The following is a 15,231-nucleotide window of genomic DNA, read 5'->3' on the forward strand; positions in this document are numbered from 1 at the left end:
ATCAACAATAAGATGAAACTCTCATGCAAGAACCACAACCTCAAATTAAGTAATCTTGTACCCGAAAACCCTAGTGAATTATCGAGTTGTGACCAGAATTATATAAAATCTAAATAAGGATTGCATGCACGAGCAATAATTCAATAAAAGTTAGTGCAAAAAGGGGATTGAATTTTTTATTTCAAATCGTGTTACATTTTCTATTTCATTTAACATAAACACATCGACCACACATACAAAGTTTCTAAATTTGAAGACGAATATTCTTTGTTTACTTTCGAACTTACCTTTTCTTTTTTTGTTTAGTATTAATTATATATTATATGGAACCCTTTCATTGACAAAATTAACTACAAGAAGAGAATTAGGAGTGGGAATCAACAAAAGTGGCCAACATCATGAATTTAAAACAATTTCTGGTGAAGCACTTCAAAGTTATGATGTGTTGGCTGATGGGGAAGTCATGATGTGCTTGGAAGCTTCTCCGAGTTTGAACAGAAGAAGGCACAGAACTAAGATATATTCCTTAATGCCACAAATAGTGCACATGTCGACACCATATTTCTTTAAGGATTTGTGTGTTTTTGGTGGGCTAATAAATTGGCACTGTATATCAACCATATGACTTCCCCTACAAAACTGGAGTGGAGTAGTAATTTGATCAAGCCGCCCATGTTTACATATAACCATTATTTTACAGTTGTGTATAATTGACGGCGGCTTCTTCACTCATAATTTATTTAGTAGAATTTGTTGACTCTTGACTTGAAAGATCTGTATTTTCACTAGTCTTGACTTGGGGGTCCACTCCATTTATGACTACTCTTGGATTCCACCATTTCTAGATCTCTGGATTTTGACTCTCTAGTCAAATCTCACAAACCACTTCTGATTTTTGTGTCGGATAAAATTTTTACTCAAATCAAGTTTGATTTCGCTAATTATGAATTAATTATAAAATGAGTATGAATTTTGTGAATTATACATCAATTATATTACACGTACATTGTATTTACTATATAATTGATTCAGATTTGACTTAAGAATTATCCTTGTGTCTGTGGGTGACTGTATCAGAAGCATGAAAATTCAGTGCTACGTAATAGTGTCACATTGATACACATACAGTATAGTATACGTCCCAGGCCCAATATAAAGGGCCCAACCCAGTATAGTATAATGTCTATACACAATGTCCAGGCCTGATCAGTCAACCCAAAATAAAGTCTAAGGCCCAATAGGCTGTAAAAGGATGTGGAAAACTAATTGAAATCGCATTTATTTTCTGCCTAACTGATCATTTAGTAAGGCGGGCATAAGATACTGAGACGGTACCGTAAAGTGAGGATAACTGCTGCGCATAATCCCCACAAAACAGAGAAATTTCTGTACGTGTGGATATGGTGACCGGAAAACAAAATAAGCAAGAATCCGTATAACTAGCAAACTCCCGCCACCATGTCGTCGTCCTCGCTGTCTCTCTCCTCTTTATCATCCACCACACACCACCGCCACCGCCGCCAAATTCTTGCTCCGTCATTCTGCATCAAGAACTCTACTAACAACAAGCCACCAACCAGCAAACTAACCTCATGGGTGAGCCCGGACTGGTTAACGTCTCTCACCAAATCGGTCACCATATTAGGCCCAAAAGACGACTCCAACATACCCATTGCCAGTGCGAAGCTGGAGGATGTGTCGGACCTCCTTGGTGGGGCTCTCTTTCTGCCGCTCTTCAAATGGATGAATGAGTATGGGCCCATCTACCGTCTTGCCGCCGGGCCCAGAAATTTTGTGGTGGTCAGTGATCCTGACATTGCGAAGCATGTCTTGAGAAACTATGGCACTAAGTACGCTAAAGGGCTTGTTGCTGAGGTTTCTGAGTTCTTGTTTGGCTCTGGTTTTGCCATTGCTGAGGGGTCTCTTTGGACGGTAATAATTGTTAGAACTGTTTTTCGTTATGTTTAATTCTTGTTGGTTTTTAGGGGTAAATTAATTGGATTATGATTGCAAAAATCCCATCTTTCTGGAGATTTTGGATCTGACTCCAAAATGGCTGTCGTTCTCTTGATATTATGAATTATATATATATATATATATATTATTGAGCGGATACTGAAATAAAACGGTTTACTCAGTGCACTCTAGTTAGATCCTAGGCTTATTTTACAGGAGATTCCAAATTGTAGCAGCATTGCTTGAACATTCTTAAGTTTCAGTTCATAAAAGTTGGCCTATTTTTTTTAATATAATGGCTGTTAACCGGCTCACAATGTCAAAAGATGCACAGCAGTTTCTAAAGAGCTTGGTTGCCCCGGGATCATCTTTTTCAACTTTCATAGTAAATAAGGATGCCTGTGTGGTAATATAGAGTTGATCTCCAGACAGTATTTCTTGAACATTCTTAAAGTAATAGATGTCTTGGTGTTTCAGTTCATAAAAGTTGGCTTATTTTTTTTAATATAATGGGTATTAACGGCTCACAATGTCAAAAGATGCACAGCAGTTTCTACGTAGCATTCACTTTTACATCAAACTTTGGATTTGAATGCACATTGTCTTCAATCTCTGAGGTGGAGTGTATATATCTACACCAACCTATTTTTCTCCATTTTGAGGACTGATCTTCACCAAAATTCATTCTTGGAAAAGCTCTGGCACTAATTTTTTAATAGTTGCATATGTCCTGGTCTCTAGCTTAATTTTAATTGCAGGCCATTATGAATCCATAATATTTAATTAGGGTCTCTCTGTTTTTGAGGTTAAACATATGCTTATTATAGGTAAGGCGGAGGGCTGTGGTTCCATCGCTTCACAAGAAGTACTTGTCGATAATAGTTGAACGGGTCTTTTGCAGATGCGCTGGGCAGTTGGTGGAGAAGCTAAAGCCCTATGCACTCAATGGGTCCGCTGTGAACATGGAGGAGAAATTTTCTCAGCTTACTCTTGATGTTATTGGGCTAGCTATATTCAACTATAATTTTGATTCTCTTACATCTAATAGTCCTGTCATTGATGCAGTTTATACTGCACTGAAAGAGGCAGAGCTCCGGTCAACTGATTTATTGCCATATTGGAAGGTAGGTTATTCCTCAACTCGTTCGAACTGTACCTCATCACTTAGTATAACCATAAGAATAATGCTCACATTTTCGTCTTTCTTTATGCAGATTAATGCTTTATGTAAAGTAATACCAAGGCAAATTAAAGCTGAAAAGGCAGTTACTTTAATAAGACAAACTGTTGAGGAGCTCATAGCGAAGTGCAGAGAGATCGTAGAAACTGAGGGTGAGAACATAAATGAGGAAGAGTATGTGAATGACACAGACCCGAGCATCCTTCGGTTCTTGCTTGCTAGCAGAGAGGAGGTGTGGAATTGCATTTGACTTGCTTTCTTCTAATCTTATAGGCTTATTTGTCATGTCTCATTGTAATAAAACTCAGTATCTGGCAATTTGGCCTATTTATTTAATGCTTGTGAGCTTTCACTTAATTCTACAGATTGATGAGATTTTTTCCCAGAAATTAATTACCTCCAAACATGACCTCCACATTTCTTTTAGGTTTCAAGTGCCCAGCTAAGAGATGACCTTCTGTCAATGTTAGTTGCTGGTCACGAAACCACTGGTTCAGTGTTAACATGGACGGCATATTTGCTTAGCAAGGTACAGTTACTATTCTCCTTCCAGATTCTTTTTGGTTACAAAAATTTGCAGATTCTGTAGTTCAAACATTTGAATATTTTTTCAAGAAATTCACATTGTGCCCGAGTATTGTTTTTAACTTGAATACCATCTCAAGAAACAAGAATTGCAGAGGGTAAAATGTAAGAGACAGCATTATTGCTTTATATGATATTTATTGATTTAGCCAAGTCTGGTTATGTGTTTGCCAGTTAACCTAATTGGAACAGTTGGATGCTTCACTTCCATTGCTTTTCCAGACTCAGAACTCTAAATTCAGATTTGACAATTGATGGTGATGGTAGTAACTTGTCTACTGAGACAATAGCGTTTGTTCTTTCTCTGTAATGTCTGATTATATGGTAGTAAAACTCATTGGAACATGTTTCCTAGTCCATGCATATTTTTTGCCTCTTCATACTCTCTGCTGTTATCATTTTTGCTTTTGTTAGATTTGCATATTTTTAATTCTTTGTTGCTCATGCATAGTTCTTTTTCATTGTACTGTATTCAGGACCCGTCCTCTTTGAGAAAAGCACAAGAAGAAGTTGATAGAGTCTTGCAGGGTCGGCTTCCTACCTACGAGGACATCGAGAATCTCAAGTTCTTGATGCGTTGCATAACTGAATCTATGCGTCTGTATCCTCATCCACCTGTAAGTTGCAAAACTTTTACCTTAATTGGCGACCATATTCTTTTTCTTGTTCTGATGACCGTTCTCCTGGAATGAAAATTTCATCAGGTCCTTTTGAGAAGAGCTCAAGTTGCTGACGTTCTACCAGGGAACTACAAGGTGAACGCCGGTCAAGATATCATGATCTCAGTATACAATATTCATCACTCTGCGCAGGTACCATTACTTCATCATACCCTGACGAAGCCGTATTCTACACCACAAACCCAATAGACAAACAGAAGAAAAAAAAGCAGCTGCAACCACACATATCTAGTGCCTCGAAGTATGTTTCAGAAGATTAATCAGTCTAAGACTCCTAAGTTAATGTGCTTGAAGCTGATTGAATGAGTCAAGTAATAGTTTCCAAATGTAGCGAATTGTTCCATCCACAAGAACATTTGGTTGAGCACCCACACAATTTTCTTGTTGATGAAACATTCAGTGATTAATTCTCTCATCTGAGCTTTTCAAGGTATGGGAAAGAGCAGATGAATTTGTGCCAGAAAGATTCGACTTAGAAGGCCCAGTTCCCAACGAAACAAATTCTGATTATAGGTAACTATATGAACTTCTCGCGTTTTGCTTCAGGGCCTCAATATGCCAATACAAATTAGTCATATTTGCAGATTCATCCCATTCAGTGGAGGACCACGCAAATGTGTAGGCGATCAATTTGCTTTGCTTGAAGCAATTGTAGCACTTGCAGTACTTCTTCAGCACCTGAGCTTTGATCTGGTCCCGAACCAAAATATCAGCATGACCACTGGAGCCACTATTCACACGACAAATGTAATTTTTCCTCAACCATTGATCCTCATACATGAGCGCGCCTCGTGTTTCTTTTCCTTCTTTTTTGTTTCTGTGAAGGTTTCCTTGCACTGAATGAAACGATATTGCATTTCTCGTGGCAGGGTCTGTACATGAAATTGACCGAAAGGCAAATTGCATCCGCTTTTGCTGCCGCAAATTCATAGAGGTGAGCTTGTGATTCGTGAGACAGCTATACCGATGATTTAATACTTGGAACTTGTATCGATTAACATATTTTTGTCTCAGTTTGAGATGTAAATAGTGGATTATTTGTCAAATAATTCATATCTCCTTTTAACATTCCTGATTGTATCTGATGAGAAGATACTTGTATCTGAATTGCAGTACATGGTTGATGATTTAATGTTTCCAGGAAGAGAGATCAGGACTGAAATTCAATTACCAGAAGTAATACATTATCCTTGTTTTCGACTAGTCCTATGTGGGATAAGTAAAAAAGTTGAGTCATTATTTTAACAGTTACCACTAGAAAAAATTGCAAATGTTATAGTAATAGTCATCATACTGTGTGGTCTTATGGGAAACATCGACGTTTCGTCATTCACATACTTGATCAATGTATAATTAAATTATTACAGCTTTGGAAGCTATGTGTAATAATGAAATTTACAATGTGAAGCAGCTTCATTGTACCCAGAAAACAAGATTAGCATCATCGTACAGCTGTTGCATGGCCTTCTTGACTTTTGATGTTTCCGGAGCTGAAGAAATCAGTCTGGATTGGGATAACAAACAATCCTATTCCTGTCTGAATGGATTTGTTATCTTGAATAATTATTTTTAGAAAATTGATGTTGAGCTTATTCTCCCTACACATTTACGCCTAGTTTGCTACCACTGATCTATTTAATTTCCATTTTTGGGTAAAATGTTAATATTATATTCCATATGAAATTGAAAGATAAAATCTAATATTATTAATGTACGAATTTGAAGTAACATAATTTAAATTGAATGGGAAATAGAGATAGATCTCGTGAAAGATTGGGGTTATGATTTTATAGACATAAAAATAAGTATAAATTTGAGTTACAATTATTTGATAAAAAAATAAAATAAAATCTAATCTTACTAGTAAGTTTTAAAATCGAAATCAGGTTAGGTCGTGATTAAGTATTTGATTTTTGACAAACATAAACAATCACAGCCCGTGAAGTAGACTTTCTGCCTAAGATTAGAGCATTAATTAACAAGATTAATTCTAATAAATTAGCCTCAACTCCAAAGAATGCTAGAAAGGACTTGACAGGCTGAATGTGTTAGTTTTTGGTACTCCTACCTATCCTCTACTGCTCGGTAAATTACAACGAGCTTTTCTAAAATTTGTTATAATTATGTCAAATTTTAAAAAAGTTGGTGATAATTTGCTCGCACTGCATTTATACCCACAAATAAATTATATTGTCAACATTCTTATATCTTGAAACTTTATTACATTGATAAAAATAATCAAATAGTATAAGTTACCTTGCAAAAGTACAATATTTCAATATTTTTTTTATCTTGGTCTTCTTTCTTTTCCAAGAATTTTTGTTGATGCATGTGTAGTCGAACTGGTAGTTGAGTAGACAAGAAACGACCATATACTGTCATCATATGAAATGCCAAACTGCCGCACTGTTCTTACGCTTACACACAAGAGAGGTTGAGAACAATGACTAACCACCTAGCTAACGCCTAAACCGCGCTCTCTCTCTCTCTCATGTCTGCTGCTGCCTTGTTTGTGTCATTAATACAATGATTCTTGGTTGGAAGATATCTTTATGACAATGCCACCTACTGAACTGTAGCTCAAGAAAAAAACACGCACAACACACAGTTGGAGAGAATGTTCAAGCTGCAGAGGCAAACCAACAAAGCATCCAAGCCAAGAGAGAGGCTTGATTTCAAATTCTCAAATTTTCAAGCCCTCCAGGTACAACTATGTTATTCATTTCGCTTTTCCATTTATCAGCATCCATCGATTGAACAGTCCTTTCCTGTTAGAACTTGAAATCTTGAAAATGATGCAAATTAAATTTTCCAGGTTGAGAGTAGTCTTAGCTTAATTGTGATACTTGATGATAGTTACGTACAATATTTGTGAAACAGGTACCAAAGGGTTGGGACAGGCTTGTCGTGTCTATAATTTCTGTAGAAACAGGGAAAACACTTGCTAAATCAGGCAAAGCACCTGTCAAGAATGGTTATTGCCAATGGACAGAGACTCTATCGGAATCTATCTACATTCCAAGAGATGATTCTTCCAAAGGCTATGAGGAATCCCCCGTCAAGCTCGTTGTTTCCGCGGTAACATTCAGATTTTTTCTTTTACTTCACGACAAGTACACATTTAGGAGTACGCTTTTTTTTCGATGCAGCAGCAGCATTTTGATGTTGGTGAAGAATTGAAAATAGTTAACCATTTGTCATAGAAAGTGACATCGACCCTGTATTTCAGGGCTCGACAAGATCCAGCAACCTCGGAGAAGCAACCATCAATGTAGCCCAGTATGCCGGTCCAAGGGTGTCTGCTGCAGTTTCACTGCCTCTAAAGAAATGCAGTTATGGGACGATCCTGCAGGTAAGTTATTGAAATATTTTTCGTGTGAGGTATTATATGTTTCTTGATTGATATATATGCTTTAACTAGATATGAAGCTTTGGTGCCAAAAAGACTAATGTGGCTGTCTATCTGGTGGCTTTCAGGCCAAAATTCAATGCCTAATCCCAAGATTGAAAATCAGGTTGTTATTCTATGGCCTAATCCCATTTCTTTATTATGCACTGTTACATTTTACCCTGACGTTTTTTTCAATGTATCCAGTGATGAAGAATCAAAATACTCGAATTCTCAAGAAAAAGATCAGAGTGTGGATCATCGTGAAACGGAGCGTGTTACTAATGGGTCGGATAATTCCAATGGTAGTAGTGTTGGACAAAGTGAAGACTTCACCACTACCTTTCCTCCACCGAAATCAACCAGCAAGGTGGTTGAACAATCTTGTTTTGTTATTGACTTGGGCCATGCTACTAGACTTATGCAGGCTTACTATGTATCGCACATTGAAAATTACCTCTGTATTTTATCTTACAGGAAGCAAGTCAATCAGCATCTGGGAGAATTCAGAGCTCTGACTCTCCAGAGGGATCCGGAGGGAGGGAAAATTTGTCCATAAAGAATGCTTTGAAGAGTGAAGAATATAGTTCTAATGGAAGACAAGATGGAGATTATTATTCAGTTGACAATGATTCTCCATTGAACCAGTCGTCTGAAAACTCCCGGCTGTATTTGAGAGGGGATTTGCGAAATGGAGGAGCAAACAGGCCATCTTTGACGAACTTTGGTTCTTCAAGGAATCTTCTGGAAGCTGCAGAAGATACAATAGATGAACTCCGAGCAGAAGCCAAAATGTGGGAGAGAAATGCTAGGAAGCTAATGATTGATTTGGACATGTCAAGAAAAGAATTCTCTGATCTGTCGAAAAAGCAGGCAGAACTAGTAGTCGAGCTCTCAGCTGCATGTGCAGAACGTGAGGGCCTGAAGAGAGAAGTTGAACATTTGAAGCTTGAGCTGGAAAACTTGGCAACAACTCAGGCTAGCCAGGAAAATCTCCTCATTCAAGCTGAAAGCCTGATGCAGATCCAGAAGGTACTAGAAAACGAGACAAAATATCAAAAGATTCTGAATGATAATTTAGGCCAACAACTGAGACGAAGCCAAGAATCAAATATAGAACTCGTTTCTGTTCTTCACGAGCTCGAAGAGACCATAGAACAGCAGAGAATTGAAATAGAGAATCTTTCATCTCTCAAACTGGACTTCACAGATTTAGAGAATTCTATAGCTAGAAATTCAGAGGATAACAGGGCTCTGCTGCTCCAGTTGCAACAACTCCAAGAATCAGAGAAGAAATTGCAAGCTGATGTTGAATTGCTTGAGGAAGCTTTAAGGGACAAAACTAATGAACTGGAGCAAGAACAGAAATCAAACAGTGAGGTTCTGTTTCGTGTTGAAAAGGATTACGAATACAAAATGTCTGTTAAAGAAGAAGAAATTGCCATGTTAAAAGCAGCACTGTCAGGTGACGTTAACGGTGAACATTTAGAGGCAATGGATGACAACAAGGAAGATAATGCGGATCACATCACGGAAATAGAATCCTTGAGAAAAAAAGTTGAGGAGTTAGAGAAGGATTGTACTGAGCTCACTGATGAAAATCTCGAACTGTTATTCAAGCTCAAGGAATCAAATAAAACTAACATCAGAAAATGCTCGTCTTCTGATTCAATTTCAAGTGAGCATCATACCATTTCTCGTAGTGATGAGTCTGAAATAAGTGATCCAAAATTCCTGGAAGAGGAGCTTAAGAAGAAAGTAACTGACGAGGTGCAGAATGCTGGCTCTGAAAGTTCTGAACATTTCACTGAGATTTTGAAACAACTAGACATGTCTTTTAACCTTCTGATGAAGCCTTGGTACGGTATATCATCTGAGACCTGCGATGACTTTGTTTGTGATCTTACGAGTGAAAACAAGGGAAACAAAACTACTAAAATGTCAGCTGAACATATTCTTGGCTTTTTGCAAGAACTGAATAAGCTCTTGGAAATGAGGATCACCGACTCTGATGAAATTCTCAAGCATCATGAGATTGAGATCAAAGAGAGAAATGTTATTATAACTGATGCTAAAAAGAAGATGGAAGACAGCTATTTGGAAGTTCAAGAACTTGAAAAGTCAAAGGCCAAAAGCGAAGAGTACAACGCAAATCTAATAAAGGAATTGGATCAAAAAAGATCTGAGATTGATTTTATAGAGTCTAATTTGCTTTCGAAGGAACAGGAGACCATCTTTCTTGTGCAGCGTCAGAGGGAATTAGAAATCACTTTATCAGGATTGCAAGAAGAAAACATGCAGTTCCAGGAATGCATATCTTGTCTGGAAACTCAAGTAAGACAACTGAAAGATGAAAAGGAATTTTATCTGCAGGAAACAGATGATTTCAGATCTGTTGCCATGAGTGTCCAAGACGAAATCCAGAAATTGAAAGTTGAAATGGACATTCAAATATTGGATCTCACACAAAAATCAGAAGATATACAGAAACGATGGTTGGGAGCTCAAGAAGAGTGTGAATATCTTAAAGAAGAGAATAAGACATTACAGGCATCTACTGCAATTTTAGAAGAGGAAAGAGTTAAACTTCTGAATTCAAATTCAGAACTGAAGAGGATAAACCAAGAACTGCAAGAGAATTGTTCATCACTGGCAGCTCAATTAAGTGAATCGAAGAAAAGCTTGTCTGAATGCACTAAAAAGGTTGAAGTTTTAGAGGATCATCTCGCTTCAATGACAAATAATTTTGCCCTGAGAGAAAATAGTCTTAAATCAAAGGTAGATGCACTCATTAAAGAAAATAGCGAGCATAAAGAAAAACTTCTTCTAGAGGAGAATTTGCATCAGATACTTTCGGAGAAGACAATAGAGTTTGAGAGCCTTCAAAAAGATGTAGAACACCTCCATAGGCAAGTATCTCATGGTCATAAGGAAAGGGAAAGAATTTCTCGTGAAGCTTCAACTGAAGTTTCTCGTCTTATAGCAGACAAGGCTGAGCTGCAAGCTTCCCTTCAAGAAGTTCAGTCAGAAGCTGAATTGACAAAGAATGAACTCGAGGCGGCCCTGCAAGAATCTAAGTTCCAAGTTGATGACTTAAAAAGTCAGCTAGCTGCTGCCAAACAAAGTCATGAGAGACTCAGGGCTGACCATGAAAGAATTCTGAAATTGTTAGCAAATTACAGAAAAAGTGAAGAAAAACTAAAGAGCGAGATGAACGAGCTTGAATTGAAGCTTACCATCTCTGACTATGAATGCCAACAACTTTCTAAAGAAATGAGCATTTTGAAGGTTCAGCTGCAGAATATATCAGGTCTTCAGGATGAAATATCCATCTTGAAAAGCGATCTCGAGGGCTGCAGGGTCAATAAGGACCAACTAGAGCTCGCACTGCACACAGTTTCTGGAGATTATGAAAAACTGAAGGCAGAGAAGATTTCATTCTCAGAGAAAATCTCCATTTTTCAGGATGCTATGTCTGAGTTTGAGGAATGCAAAATGAAGAAGTTAGAACTAGAAGAAAAGCTTCTACAGATGGAGCAGGAGTTGACTGTGAAAGAGCTTCTCTGTATCCAGAATGCTGAGCTTAAAGATGAGCTGACTGAATTAAAGAGAGCAAACATGCAGTTTCAGCAGAAGATGTATAGACTTGAGGAGGAGAAAGATGAATGCTTAAAGAAAGCTCAAGTTCTGGAAGAAAATCTAAAATTGATGGAGGTATCCCTTCTCTTCTTTTCTTGTTTCTTTTACTATTTGTCTATTCCTTTATGTGAAGCAAATTAATGGATCCGCTTGATCTAATACTTGAGGTAAGGGGTTGTACGCTGCAAAAAATTCTATTAGCTATGAGATTTTTCAAAGTCTTAGGCTTTACAGAAGTTCATTGTATGAGTTGCTCTATTTGCACTTCCCTCATTCAGGGTGCAAACAGTCATGATTTTCATGATGAAAGTCCTCTTGCCGTCAGTGTGGATCACAAGAAAAAACGACAGCTCCCTGAGGGACTGGATGTGAAAAACAAGATCAGAGATCAGCTGGAAAGGTGAGAATATTAGGAACATTCTAACAATATACACAGTATTTACGCCTCAATTTCCGTACGAATCAGTAAAAGTTAAAGAACAAAACAAAATGATCTCATCTTCCTGTTAACATTCTCTTAAAGCATTACATCCTTGGTCCATAATTCATTCCTTTTCTTCCTAAAATCTACAAGATCTTCCTGTTGCCAAAATCACATGAGTTCCATGTGGGATTGTTCATGGATATGGTATTTTCACTATTTGGTGCCTCCTACAATCTTGTCAAACATCTGAATTGTTTCTTGATAAAACTTTTCTGTAGTCGTACTTCTGCTGGGCAGAAGAATTATGCTGTCGCTTCCAAGAAACCAGCAGCTGATGGTGAAGTGGTGGCAAGAGAAAGGTATGAAAGAACGAAGTCATCACTAGAGACAGAGCTAAGAGACCTCAGGGAGCGCTACCTAGAAATGAGTCTCAAATATGCTGAAGTTGAGGCCGAGCGCGAGGATCTTGTCATGAAACTTAAAGCAACCCGAGGTGGCAAGAAGTGGTTCTCCTGGAATCAACAGCTTCCGTCGTAAGATGTTAACCTCAAGTAGCATCTGTACAAACGTATAAATATTTCTGTCTGTTTTTCATTATTAATTCTGCAATAAGTACTTGCACCAAGCAGGGGATGAGTAAATGAGCTTGCAAGTTTTGCACATTTCTCATTAAAGTGACCATAGTTTTGAAACCATGTGACAAGCTTAGGTACTTCTCCAGAAAGATACATAGTGTGATCTTTGCTGGTCATTTTTAGTGACATAGAAGTGTATTGTATGATGTTTACCAAAAAGATAAAGGAAAAAGTTGAGAGAAAAGCACATTACATAAGCAAGCCTATTGTTGGATGCTTTGGCATCAAATAATATGCTCTGATTGCTTCATGATACTTCTATAAAGATCGAGTTAAATACATTGTAGTTTAGGCACATAAATTGCCCTAGAGTACGAGAAAGATTTTAGACATAACATAACATAAACTGCGATAGTTGCACTTTACTCTTCAAATATTATAACTAAGTTGCTTTATTGTCCATTCAATACGAAGTAAAGTATACAAGTTCAAATATACAAGTGAACATGAACTTTCTGTTTATCTACCAATAAGAGAGAAGGGAACTCATTTACCATTGGTTCACAATAATCCATAGCTTGACAAGGCCATATACGATCTTTCTTTACGGAAGTATATACGCAATCAAGAAAAGCATCAGCGAAAGAATAATCCCCTGCTTTTGTCAGCCATAAACATGAAATGTCAGTCGGACCAAAACAAAGCAAAAGAAACATTATATTAAAAGATTTCAATATTTAAATTGAAGCCAACTTTTTGGGTTAGTATCTTTTGCTACAGAACATTTTGTGACATAATCAGTAGTTAGAAACAATAATAGTACTCATATAAAAGAAATTCCTATGTCAGGAGACTCTGAATATACTTTCTGCAATTCTCGATATGTGTTTAGTATACATATATTTACACGATACAGTAGACATAAGTGGACACGACATTTTGAGTGTGTCGAAATTCAAAGATAATTCAGAGACAACACAAGAAATATTTTCTTTGAACATGCTTTCTACATGAGCAATGCTTTCTGAAAATTTATATATTTTGTGGGTTACGGAGAAAATAAGAAATTAAGAATATGAAGAGAATTCGAATCTTGAAGTTAAAATGACTGAAAATGATACTGAGAGAAACTTAAAACCAAGAAACACAAGCCACTATTGATGACCTAATGGCCATAATTTATCATAAATTCAAGACTGTCAAGTGCCCTTTCCTTTCAGGTTAGATTTTGGTGTTAAGCATAATGATATCAGCTCCATACACTCCTAAAATAACCTACTAATAAAAAGCATTGTACGACAGCAGAAAACTGATCCAAGGGACTAAAAAAAAGAGAGAATTTGATGTGTGTGATGTGGAGCAGTGGAGATGCCAATGGCATATGCCTTGGAAGATGCTTCATTTCACTCTCTTTCTGCTCTCTTTTTCCTCTGCTTTAACCAAAAAGGCACCACAAATTCCTACTTGGTCACCTCTCTCTTTTATTGCCCTCATGACCTGCAACACATCTCCCATATAATCCAAACCACCCTTCTTCATCAAACCCTCTCACTATCTACACCACCTCTTTATCAGCAGCTGCTCCGTTTGCCGATGGGCCGACACCCCCACCAACCGGGGCCACAGCGGTGGCTGCCACCACGTCGAAGCTTGCCGGCCGGCTGAGCTGCATGGATGATCCCATGTCTCAACTAAAGGTGGTGGGCTTCTTGTCATATAGGGCAACTTGTATCCTTTGGCATTTTCACTTCCCTGTGGAGTCTTTGTCTCTCATATGGGAGACTTGAATCCATAGTCCACAAAAAAAAAAAAAAAAAAAAAAAAATGAAATCTCAAGGGTTAGGCAGATTATGCTGAATGTATGCTGCTTTTCTTTGATGTTTGTAATGCATGTCTTGAATTAAATAATAATGTACTGGATTTTGCTTCTTATTGATATCTAAGTAGAGGACCTTTGGCTGGACTATTCAATTCCTTTGCCTTTTAACTCATGGCTGCTTTAGTTCTGCGTTCTTGCTCGTATTTATTAAGGATAAGTGGTTGGTAGGACCAATTTTGAGCGGTAAGTATTGTGTTGTATAGAGTTCTGACTTTCGTACTCCCCCATTGTTAATACTTTTTAAATTCTTGTATATCACTCGAAAACATACCAATCTTGTCCGTTTTGATTTCTTTGAAGGTCTTATGATTTGATTGCGTTTAAGGGAATAGATTGAAAGGTCCCAATCTTGGAATTGTGAATAATTCCTAGTGAATTTCTTTTTCTGGGTGGTGCTTCTGGCAAAGATTACCTTGTGCCTTGTGTGTGTTTCAACTTTGAGTTCACCTAAGTTGAAAACTGATTCTATTTATGACTAGTGGCTCGCTAACTAAATATTAAAAAAAAATAAAGAAAAAAAAGAGATGATATTTTGGTATTTTTCTTTATTAATTACAAAAATGTGCTCAAGACCAGTCAAATTTATGAGTGGCTAATGAACCCCAATGACTTTGCTGAGTGAGTAGTATGAATCTTATGAAACTCTTGTCTGCACATCATATGTATCCAAAAGGCTGTTTTTGTACATTATGTTAGCATAAACATCCGCTCAACCAATCCATATGGGTAAACGAGACTTTATAATACTGTTTGTGCAACTCATAAAAGTATATATTGAGGCGACAACCCCAACTACTCCCTTGTAATGCTATGCAAAAATGCTAGTGGTAAGCCACCAACAATCATCATCCAAAATCTAAAATTTGATAATTGTAGTTACCACCAAAATCACCTCACGATAAACCATACAAACAATTATTAGAAA

At 37.4% G+C, this 15,231-nt stretch overlaps 2 protein-coding genes across 3 annotated transcripts; both read left to right on the forward strand.

Annotated features, from left to right (window-relative positions):
• Positions 1–1,293: 1,293 nt before the first annotated feature.
• LUT1 (Cytochrome P450 superfamily protein) lies at positions 1,294–5,811 on the forward strand. Of its 2 annotated transcripts, none has more exons than XM_011096262.3 (10): positions 1,294–1,932; positions 2,784–3,080; positions 3,171–3,368; positions 3,564–3,665; positions 4,198–4,338; positions 4,426–4,533; positions 4,832–4,914; positions 4,986–5,148; positions 5,271–5,335; positions 5,515–5,811. In XM_011096262.3, the coding sequence occupies exons 1-9, from the start codon at positions 1,459–1,461 to the stop codon at positions 5,331–5,333; spliced, it is 1,629 nt and encodes a 542-aa protein (XP_011094564.1). In that variant the 5' UTR covers positions 1,294–1,458; the 3' UTR covers positions 5,334–5,335; positions 5,515–5,811. The 2 variants fall into 2 exon arrangements, with proteins under 2 accessions (XP_011094564.1, XP_088731974.1); XM_088875848.1 differs by having other exon boundaries at positions 1,692–1,932; positions 2,858–3,080.
• Positions 5,812–6,829: 1,018 nt separating this feature from the next.
• Positions 6,830–14,359, forward strand: LOC105174235 (uncharacterized). Its single transcript, XM_011096264.3, has 8 exons — positions 6,830–7,105; positions 7,282–7,479; positions 7,631–7,753; positions 7,879–7,916; positions 7,997–8,159; positions 8,267–11,503; positions 11,707–11,828; positions 12,131–14,359. Exons 1-8 carry the CDS (start codon positions 7,019–7,021, stop codon positions 12,387–12,389), a joined length of 4,227 nt encoding a protein of 1,408 aa, XP_011094566.1. The 5' UTR covers positions 6,830–7,018; the 3' UTR covers positions 12,390–14,359.
• Positions 14,360–15,231: the final 872 nt, after the last annotated feature.

The sequence above is a fragment of the Sesamum indicum genome, linkage group LG11 (genome assembly GCF_026168435.1).
Source record: "Sesamum indicum cultivar Baizhima isolate 11 linkage group LG11, ASM2616843v1, whole genome shotgun sequence".
Lineage (NCBI taxonomy): Eukaryota > Viridiplantae > Streptophyta > Magnoliopsida > Lamiales > Pedaliaceae > Sesamum > Sesamum indicum.